The sequence below is a fragment of the Impatiens glandulifera genome, chromosome 5 (genome assembly GCF_907164915.1).
Source record: "Impatiens glandulifera chromosome 5, dImpGla2.1, whole genome shotgun sequence".
Classification (NCBI taxonomy): domain Eukaryota; kingdom Viridiplantae; phylum Streptophyta; class Magnoliopsida; order Ericales; family Balsaminaceae; genus Impatiens; species Impatiens glandulifera.
The window spans coordinates 52147454-52159321 of NC_061866.1; the positions used below are offsets into that span (position 1 = coordinate 52147454).

The window sequence follows — 11868 nt, forward strand, 5'->3', positions numbered from 1 at the left end:
ACTATGGATCTTTTTATTCTAGTGGTGGACTAACCCGTAATTGACTTATGAGAAAAAAGACTTCTAAGTCGACACTCACATAACTGAATTAGTTTAATTTATAAGAAAACCACTTTAGAGTGAGTAGATGAACGTAATTGTGTAGTGTAAATTGGTGAATAGAGCAACATTTTAAATTCAATGAGTAATTATTTATTTTACACCTTGGGATGGACGTTACTTAAACTCTCTTCTAGCTAAATTGCTTTAATTTCTTTGAAAGGAAATTAATTACATGCAATATTAATGCAATTGCAGAGTGAGTTCAAATATGTGTATATAGTATATTAATTTGAGACAAAAGGAGATAAGTAAACAAAACATTTTAAAGACATTTAAATAAGTTTATACTTGAAAGGTCAAACTAAACAAGTTAAATGTTAAATGCACTTTAGTCTTATGTGCTTGTTTCCTACATGTTGCTTTTCATTCACTATACATTTTTACTTATTTCGTCTCTATGTAACTTTATATTTTGAGTCTTCCTACTTGTGTTATCTAGTGGAAGAAAAATAAGTAAATTGTTACCATTTAATTTGTATCCCTCATTACTTTCACAATACAAGTTGTTTTAATTGATAGAATATTTATGAATATATATATATATATGTTCAATAATAATGATGCAATAAAATGTTGGCATATATAAATAATTAACACTATCTCATAATTGAGATGAAGATGCAAATTTAAATTTTACTTGAAAAAAACAATAATACAAAATGGTTTCTTCCTATATGAACTTACTAAATGTGTATATGATGTAAGAAAATAGAATGTCATGTCAAGTACAAATTATATTCCCATGCATATTTCTAAATTTAGGTGATAGGAGCCCATAAAGATCTGAAGAATAGTATTGAATGGTCTATATAAATGTAACTTAATTCTTCTTCCCCATGACTTACATGATCTTTTACATAATCCCCAGACTGTGGATAAGATCATGCATGTATAGTACCCGAAAAGACAGTTGGATTGTAAGTAGTTGGCTCGAACGATTTTTAGACTCATGTTTATGTTCGTAGTTCACAAAAATGTTATAGTATATATCATGTGGCTATGAAAGTTTTTTACTTTTGGTTAGGAAAGTTACTTTAAATAACAAAACTTAATATATATCGTCTATCATTTTTAAAGATGACAATTATAATCTGCCACTCAATTTTTTATTCAAATTGTCTTATTTTGGTAACTTTTTTCCGGTTTGACTAATAGTTAAAAAAGATGTGGCGAGAGTATTTGTGTCCCTTATGACGACTCTGTCCAGATTCTGTTATGAATATTTAACTATAAAACAATTATATATATAACATCGCAACTGTATTTTTTTTTTTTAAGAATTTTTAATTTTTTTATAATTATATAATTTTTAATATATTATATATAAATACAAATTATTATAGCAATTTTTTTTATAATTTTTTTTTTAACATAAACAGTGTTTTGCTGAGATTTTTCGAAACCACACCATACGAGAATAATATAAAACAAAATAGATGAAATAGAAGAAATTCTACCTCCCATAGAAATCACTAGTAGTTATAAATGTTATGAAAATAATGTAACTCAAACATGTTATAAAACAAATGTAACGTTCTTATTTCATTTGCAATCTTTAACGAGCCATAATTTACAATTTTTACAAACACAGACACCATTAACTATTAAGTAACATAATTATGAATATGGGTTGATCTATTTAGCCATAATAAACCTCCTGGCCGGTGTTCAATCAGAACTCACGAAACCATTAACAAGTTGCAAATAAGTCCCCAGTTCATGACATGTGGCCACATTTATTCCGGCCAGATGGGGCGATTGTCGGCTGCTCAACCGCAACTCCCGCCCCACTTCCGCATACACCCACCACGGTAACCACCCCGGAATCCCCGCCCATTGGCCGTAACTATTATCTTCAGCATCTAGCACGAACCCCGGTAATTTAGTTACTAGGTCATCCGAGTTTACAATCCTTAGAACTTTCGTCCCTTGTTGTTCAAGAACATTCCGGAAGCTCCGGTTCCCCACCCGCGGCCCACCGAATGATATGACGGTTACCAACAGTTCCCGACGGATGGTCTTCTTGATGTCATACGCCGCTAGTATAGCCAGGGCAGCACCGAGGCTGTGGCCCGTTATAGTGACGCTTAATGTCTCGTTTCCGTAGGTTTTGAGTAACCGTCGAATCTCTTCTCTAACTTGTTCCTGTAAACTCGGAGAGTCCGAGGTTCTCGAGGTGTACAAGCTAAGGAAACCGCTCTCCACCATTCCCGAGTCAGAATCATCAGAAACCGGTGTTAGTGTAGCGCGGAGATTTTCAATCCACTCAAGGAAAGTGGAGGTCCCGCGTAACGCGATCACCACGTCCCGACGACCTAGTCGCGCGATCTCTTTCTTGTCGGTACAAACTGACACGTAACCTATCCAGCTGGAACGAATTGTGGTCCACCTTGGGGCTTTTTTCATCCAATCTGGCGGTTGGATGGATGAGGTGGCTTGTAGATTCTTGGTAATCTTGTAGCCAGTGTCTGGGAACCCTGCACGTTGTAGGAGTGATCTTTTTGGGTGGTGGCATAACGAGTACGTGGACGATGACGTGTCGCAGTTGAATCCCATGTAAGCAGCCTCGACAAAGTGGCCGTATCTTATGATTTCTGCACGTAAGTTTTCGTCGAGTGGATCGAGAAGTCCTTCCCAGTTCTTGATTCCTTGATATTCCATCCATTTCTTGTTCATACGGACTGGGATTTTCTGGCGGCAAGATTGGCCGCCTGGAGAAGGTTTGAGCAACAGCTTCCGATTACCTTCGACCTGGGTATGGTCAAAGATACGAAATGCTGCCGGTTTAGATATCACGGTCGGACTTGCGCATGACCATACCGGTTTTAAGGATACTTGTTTCATGCTTTCGGTCTTGTTTGTTGGACAGAGAGAGAGAGAGAGAGAGAGAGAGAGAGACAGTTTGCATGTAATTATTGAGACGAAATATTAATAAAAGAATAATATTTTTTCTAGTTTGGAATTGTTGTGAGAATAGACCTTAGGGAAATGATTAAGAGGAGAATGTATTTATAGATAGTCATTCTCTCTCTCTCTCTAAACTACATCAATGGTCTTGATGTATTTCCTTAGAGATAGGTAGATAGATGATGATAATTGAGTGTTTAATTTATAACATTTGAGAGAGTAGGTAAATAGTTTTGACCTAGAAATTGATAGACTTCCAAGAATAAGATATTTTACGGGTTACTAGTAGTAGATGTACTAATTAATGTATGGTGCAAGGATGAATTTGGAATTTGTAATAAGATACATTCTCCAACACCAATTTGGAATCTCTTATGAAATATCTTAGCATGTTAGACTTAGAATGGCCTATGCCAAGGTTAATCAATCCCTATTGCCAATTGGGAGTCACATATCAAGTTGTTTAGGAAGAAACTTAATCACGTATAATGGTTTGGTAAGTTGATGATTTTTAAAAGATAGTGAAAATAAGAGCTTTTTGTTTCGGTTTTTAGTAAAGACTCGTAAGTTAGTGTTAGAGGGCAGAAACTTATCTCATCTCTTAGTACTATACGATGTATAATAGAAATTCTAAAAAATTATTAAGAATTATGTGTGAGCATCTTAATTAGCTGGTGACAATAAGGACTATAATATAACTTTATTTATTTCGGAAAAAAAAAATCCCTAAGCAATTGCGATTGCAATTGCAATTGCAAAGACTAAGAAATGCATGAATTAATTAATAACGATGGATTGAAACTCAATAAAGAATAACTTAAGAATTAGATTGTTGGATTAATTTTTGTAAGAAAATACCCACTAAGGTAGGACTACCAATAAAAATCAATTTAAGAGATTAAAAGACCACGAGTTTGATTTCATTTGAAAACATTTTAAGTTTAAACTAGGGCTATGACAGTGAATTGTCATGTTAATTCTCTTTAATTCCATACAAAATTAATTTGGTAAGAAATGTGAGAATTAAAGTTCTATTTTGTAAAAAAAAATGATACAGTTAATGTCATTAGAACAGGGACTCCACAATGAAGCTTTGTTTATTGAGGAAGTGGACAAGTCCATATAAATTATAACCATAGCTTTTTGGGGGTTTACTTTCCTCATTCTTTCATTTTATTGGTAGGTGATTAATTTGTTTTATATATTACTTATCATTTAGTTGACTTAATTATCCTTTTTTTCAAAGGGTTTTCATTGATGTGCTTGTTTACTTTTAACAAAATATTACAATCTCATAATATTTTTCTAATATTTAAAAAAATGATTCAGTAATACATAAACGAAAAGTTTAAGAATTGAACCCTAATTTGAAAATTTTATACCTTTAAAAATTAAAATTAACTAAAGAATGGTTTCACAAATTAACTAAATTATGTGATGCTTGAAACTAATTATTTTCCACATGGTTTTGAAACTGTCTCTTTCATACTTACCATCATTTTCCATTTTTGAGTCATAAATAGTTGCTTCATGTAACGGCTAGCCGGCCCTGTCGAAGTTAATTATCTATATATAAAAAAACATGAACAATATGCTCTATTAAAATTATATGAGTTTTTCTTTTCTTTTGTTTTAGCAAAAACCAGTACCATGGCATAAAGGGTCACTGGCATTTACCTTTCCTTAATTTGTGTTTACTTGTTACAAGTAATACTTGTATAAATTACTTAACTAACTTAATTAATTAAAGATCTCATTTTTTAAGTTAATTTTTTCAATTTAAGTATTTTTATGATTATATATATAATTATTTTGTAAATTGATGAAACCTCATTTAACAAATTTCAAACAAAATAAATAGAACTCTACACGAACATACCAATGATAGAAAAATTAAATCTAACACAAATATTAATGTCATAATCTTCCCAAAAGGATTGAATATACAAATCCTTTCATCTTTCATGCTCGATTAGGTACGATGATTGTATTTACTCTTCTTTGTACATGTTTGCGCAAAAAAGACAGTCACACCCTTCACATTAAGGCACCTTTTATTTCATTTCAATCTCATTGCATGATGTTCTCTTGATATCAAGGCCACTTTAAACATTCTTAGAATAAATAAATAAAGATGGTATTGAATTAATTAATTAATTAATTAATATAATTAAATAAATTATATCTATTATATAAACATTAGATTGAGGTTATAAGAAAAAGTAATATAATAACATGGTATGAGAGCATTATTATTGTTTTTAGATTCAAAATCAAGTGATCTTCTGCCTACCTTCTATTAATGATTAGTTTAATCATTAATGGAGGACTCTAATAATGATCTAATAATTATTATTATATTTTAATAAAAAAATTCAAATAATTAGGTTGATGTTTTTATTTTGTTCGACAATCATATTTTCTGAGTTTTGATTTTAGTTGTTGCTGCAGCTAATTTTATGCCCATGAGATTCGACCTTATCCGCTGGTTTTATTGTATGCAATACAAGAACATCCCCGTCATTTGACGAATCTCGAGACTCACGAATAACTTCGGAGTTCATTTAGTTGTTGTTTCACCCATCATTTAATGTCCACGAGATTCGACGTTTTCACTGATTTATCAGTCAACACATTGACATCCTTTAACTTATACTTAATTAATTATTCACTTCATATTTTTTATTAAAAAATAGTATTATATATTTAATTAAGTTCCTAATATATATTTTTTTTATCCAAAATAACTTATTTTAGTAACTTATCTCAAATAAAATTATATGAAAATACTTACTTTCTAATTCCAAATTTTCAACAACATAAATTAAACATGACCTTAGAAATTAATTATCCAAATGTTATTTTTCCCTATTTTGCTAATCATTTTCATATTATTGCGACATTATCACTCTATTTTTATTAAGAATATTTTCTTCATGCGAAAGATTACTATTTTCTTTTAAATAATAATTTCTTATAAACATAGTTTAATCTTATAAAATAATTTATATTAATATATACTTAGTTTCGTTATTTAGGTAGATGACATGGACGGAAAGATCTTTACTTTCTAAAAAAATCCAAATAAGCTTAATTAATATATATCTATAAAATAAACACATGTAATTACATCTAATTCAAATAAACAATTCATTTGAATATTCTTATTTCATTAAATTTTCTTTAATTGTGAAACTATTTCATTTATATTTTTTGATAATCAACAATTTTTTTTTTGTCTCTTAAATTTATTGAATATAATATATATATATTTAAAATCATGTATATTAAAAAATATAATAATAGTTAATCAGTTGGCTATTTTTCATTAATTGTTCTCAGGTGACAATTCATTAAATGAGAAAATATAAAAAAAATTAAGAAGGTTACCAAATAGATTATTGAACAGAACTTGTATGTTCTCGAGTAAAACGATTAACACTTTAACCGACTTTACCAGTTACCTAGATCGAATCTTAGAAAATATAATAATAATATGATTATAAATGATATGTATCGGACGACTATTATCATTAAAGATTCCGTAATTTTTCTCCAACTATATATTTCAATAAAAAATAATCGGAATAAATAATTCAAATATTTAAACATACCATATCAACCATCTAAATTCAAACTTCAAAACAACTAATCAAGAACTCAGGCATTATAATACAAAATATATATTTTTTATTTTTTAAATTCAATTCTAGAGTGATTAGTAGGATCCCAACCTCACTCCAACTAAAACATTTTTAATAAAAATCACATGAATCGATTTAATTTAATTTCTCAATAATATAAGTTAGACCAAAAAGTACTGAATGTCAATATAACATCGTTATTTAAATCCTCGGGTCACCGTTATTGATCCTCAATACTTATAAGTGACAATTATATTATTAGTGGGTGCATGCAGGAGTGATTGCAATATTAATGCACAAATATAGTAAGTATGAACATGTGAGAGCCGGATTTGTGATGATTTTGTAAATTTCAAAATGAGAAAGTGTCATTTTCTAGTTTAGATAAAAAAAAATCGTGATCGGTCTAATTCTAAGATATGACCACACCGCCGCTAGCTAGGTGTAAGCAAGTCATCCAATTATCTTGGTGATGCCTACATATCATGATCATCATCTACTTAATTCAACTTTTATATATATATATATATATATGACATTCCAATTCAACAATCATTTTTTATTCGTTCCTATCTATTAAAAGTTGAATTTGCTTCTTTCTAGGAAGTAGATTTGCCCTTAGACCAATTGGAGACACTTGTCTGATCATGCTTTTTTGGGTTTGTTTTTCTTTATTTTGTTATAGTTAAAATAATAGTGATTCGATTTAAATAAATAAAAATATTCTGGATTATTAAATTATGACTCTGAATTGTGGGTCAATTCAGGTATTTTCTTTTAAATCTCACCATTTTGAGATTTTATATTTTTTAATTTATAAAAAATGAGATTTGTTCTAACAATTCAAACACCGTTTAAATTATTATATACGTGATATTTATAAATAAATAAAAATTCATTACACTAATTTAATTATCGAATTTCAGCGAATTGAGAGTTTTGACTACCGTTTCTCTAAAATTCGGTAATCAAAACTTTAATTCGCTGAAATTCGATAATTAAATTAGTGATATGGATCTTATATTTATAAATTTCACTTAGATAATATATTAATGCCATTTGAAATCGTTAAAAAAACTTTATTTTGTGTATAACTTTAACAATAAAGAATCACAAATTATAAGGTTTAAAAAAAGAGGTCCAAAATCTTAATTTGTCCTAATAATGAGTTTCAAATCTACAATTCCATCTTTTTTTTAAATGAATAAAATTAGTAGAGAAAAATACATCAAACGATTTCTACGTGGAAAATGTCACCTTCACGGCTGGCTTAGCTACCTAAAAATAAATAAATTCCAATCATGATAAGGACTTCCAATTCCAAGATATATATATATAAATATAAATATATATATATATATATATATTTTTATCACCGACCCAATTATAAATTGATTAATTAATTGGGAAGAATGTCAATTTTACACACAAAATTGTAAGAAAGTGTCAAATTTACTTATTAAGTATCAAAATTTCATTTATATGTATGAACTTGTCAAAAAGTGTCAAATATATTTAAAATAACAGAAATGTTAAACGGTGTTAAAATTTTTGTCACATGTAATATCCATATATTTTTTATTTTTTTTTAAATTGACATTACTTTAATTATTTTTTATTCAAACAAAACATTAAAATCTTTTCTTATTTATTTTCTCTTTCTTTACCCTCACAACTTACCATTTTCTTTAAATATTTCTCTCTTCATTTCTCCATCTATGAGTAATTTTATTATTAATAATAATATTTAATTGATTAATTATAAAAATTGTTCTAAAAAGTAACGAGTTATTAAGACTTCGCTACAGCACTGTCAATTTAGGATTCGGCCAACAAAGATTTCACCACAACATTGACAATTTAGGATTCGATCAATGAATGTTTCAACCAATGATGATGATAGTGTAAGGTTTAACTGAGAAAGACTTGGATTTGGAGGTTACGTCTGGGAACTGATAAAGTTTAACAGGGTGAGTATTATGAAAACTAAAATTAAAACATGTCGGTTAAGGGAGATTTTACCTTGATTCGGCATTGTCCGCTAATGGCGACAATGATTTAGGGTTCGACTAATGAAGATTTTGGCCACAACGTCTATGATTTAGGAATCGGCCAACAAAAACTTCCACCAACGATGATGACTATTTAAAGTTCAGTTAGGGAACACTTGGAGATTAGAAAAAGGTAAAAATCCAAAAGAACTTGAGTTAATCAAAGAGAGAAAAGTTAGAAAAAAAATGGAGAGTTGTGGAGGGATGAGAGAGAAAGTAAAAATAAGTTTTGTTTAAATTAAAAAATAATAGAAAAATAATTAAAGTAATGTCAATTTAAAAAATAAAAAATATGTGGATATTACATGTGGCAAAAATTTTAACACCGTTTAACATTTCTGTTATTTTAAATATATTTGACACTTTTTGACAAGTTTATACATATAAATAGAATTTTGATACTTAATAAGTAAATTTGATATCTTTCTACAACTTGGTGTATAAAATTAACATTCTTCCCTTAATAAATTACGGGACTTAAATCATAGAGGAAATCAACTGTCAAATTCAAAGTTCAACTGAGGCATATGGAAAAAAGTTATAATTTAAATAAGTTTGGTGTCAATTTTATCGTTAGGGTTAAACTAACTATTTTTTTAAAACGGTTAAACAATTTCGTCAAGAATCAAATATAGAGAATGACAATCAAACGATCCTAAAAAATCTGATCCTAAAAAATCTGATTAATAGCAATAAAAAATACAAGAAATAAATATTACAAACTGTATAAAATCATAACCATCCTAATAATGAATTTTATTTCCATATTAATATGTTGTTTCAAAAGGTTGTATTCCTCTTCCCTTTATCCTTCATATTCCTCTTCCTCTTCCCTTCCTCTTATAATGAAAAAAGGATGATCTGAAGAGTTTGATGTATACTGCATGTTTTCAATTTGATTTCTTTCCTTATATGAACCCGTTCTAATTTGATAGAAATAATTATTCTTCAGGATTTTTGGACTCTATATCTTTTTGTTCTCAACTTGAATTTCTAAATATTGTCTTCATTTCCTTCAACTTCAGCTTTGCAAATCTCAACAACTTTGAATTCTTCTGTATCATTCTTGAATTCTCTTCTTCTTGATTAGTCTGAATATCTTTCTATTTGTTTTCATCAGCAACCACTTCAACTTGATTTCATTGCGACTTCTCAACTATCTCTTCAACATAATTATGTTGAGATTTCACCTCCTTCTTCGTACTGCTTTCTTCTTGTACATAATTTTCTTTATTTTCTGTTTTTTAACCATATTTTGATCTTTGATTATAGACAACTCTGTTTCATTTTCTTGTATCTTAATTTTTGACGTTTATGAATTTTTTGATCTTCTTCCTTAGCCAAATTATATTTGGGGTTTGCATGTTGGAAGATATTAAAAAAAGAGCAAATAAATGTATGACATCCACTCATAAGTGATTTCCATGACAGTAGGTTTTCCTTTTCTATCTACTATTGTCATACTTTTCGACATTATGTTTCTAGGATGTACATTAATGCTAATTCTAGTAAATAATAGGTGCTCTCCTTTGTAGTAATTGTGTTCATTTATATTCTAACAATACATATGTGCAATATATTCTAGAGTTTGAACCATATATGTACAGTTTCTTTTGACTTACTCAATAAGTTCAAATTTTCAGACCATTTTTCAACTTCATACAATTGGATCATATTTATATATGTCAATTTCCTAAAATTTCTTTTAAATTAGATCCCTTCTTGAATTTAAGGAAATATGGATCATGAATATTTGCTGAAATCTTCCCCAATTAGTTTTCTTCTCATTGTTTCAATAGTACCTCTTTAGTAATTAAGAATGATACTCTCTTTTTTCATATGTAGTTTCCTACAACTATATTTTCTCATTCTTTTATTCAGTTTTCCTCTATTACAGTAGATAATTTAAATTCAAATGGAGAATTCAGTACCTTAATTTTTGTCTGTGTATTGGCCAAGTAAAATTTCCATTTATAGACATGATCTTTTAATTTTGTACATTGTTGTTCTTCCAAACTTTATTAGTTTTCCATGTCGAGTTGCTCCGGATAGTATATGACTTAGATTTGAGAACCTTCATTAGCTCCTTCATTATAACAACTGACCATTAAATAATTTTTTCATATTCTTCTTTTTTAGCAAATTTCAGTCTAAGATAATGAGTGTTGAGTTGAATTGTAATCTGTGTGCTTTCTCCTTATTAATGACAATTTCTCCCCTTTTTTTTGGCATGCATAAGGAGCTTTGTTATCTGATTCTTGATCCAAATAAATTAACTCCATTATAGCGTATCTTCCAAGCTCCTTTATTATTCCTCTGTTTTCTTGCATTATTTTCTACAGGAATTTTCCTAGCCAACTAGCAGCAGTTGGAGCAGATTTCTTATATGTATTGTTATCCTATTGTTCTTTTCCCGACTTATTTAAAAATCTTCAAATTTCTTTGACGATTGCTTCCTTAATTCCTTTTAGCACAAACTCCCTGACTTCTTTATATTTATTACTTTTGTTTTCCCCTTCTCTATAATGGTAGAAAAGAGTAATAAAACAAAGTAATTGTATAAATCCTACGAGATGATCACAAATAAACCGCGATTGAATGCAAATTTAGCGGCGCTTACTAATGCACAAGAAACCCTAGACTAACGACACTTAATGACTGACTTACACCGCAAGACAATATTGTACCGCCCGTGTCGCGTCTATCGTACCGTGCCGTAGGGACAGAGCCACTCACAAGGGTAATCGGGCTCCCACCTTCTTAATTAATATATATATATATATATAAATTTTTTATATTATTTCTAACATAAATACTAATATACTATATAATATATTTATTCATAATTAAAAAATATTCTTTTAACATCCTAATTTATCAATTCTTAATAAATAACTAGACTCAGTTTCTTAATTAAAAAATTATGTCATGAACAATAATAATCACATTCATAATTTGAAATTTTGATTTCTTTTCTTACTAGGTACTAGTGTCGCCTATGCTTATAGTGCCGCCCGTGCCGTACCGTCTTTGTCGATCGCGCTTACTTTGATCAATGGTGATTTCAGTGCCGACTTGATGACTTATGGCGCAAGACAATATTGTGTCGCTCGTGTCGTGCCACATGTGCCTATCGTCTCGTCGTGCCAATTGTGCCATGTTGT

At 29.3% G+C, this 11868-nt stretch overlaps 1 protein-coding gene across 1 annotated transcript; it reads right to left on the minus strand.

The window, feature by feature from the left end:
- Positions 1-1770: 1770 nt before the first annotated feature.
- Positions 1771-2787, minus strand: LOC124937436 (phospholipase A(1) DAD1, chloroplastic-like). The gene has a single exon (XM_047477699.1). The coding sequence runs from the start codon at positions 2776-2778 to the stop codon at positions 1771-1773; it is 1008 nt and encodes a 335-aa protein (XP_047333655.1). The 5' UTR covers positions 2779-2787.
- Positions 2788-11868: the final 9081 nt, after the last annotated feature.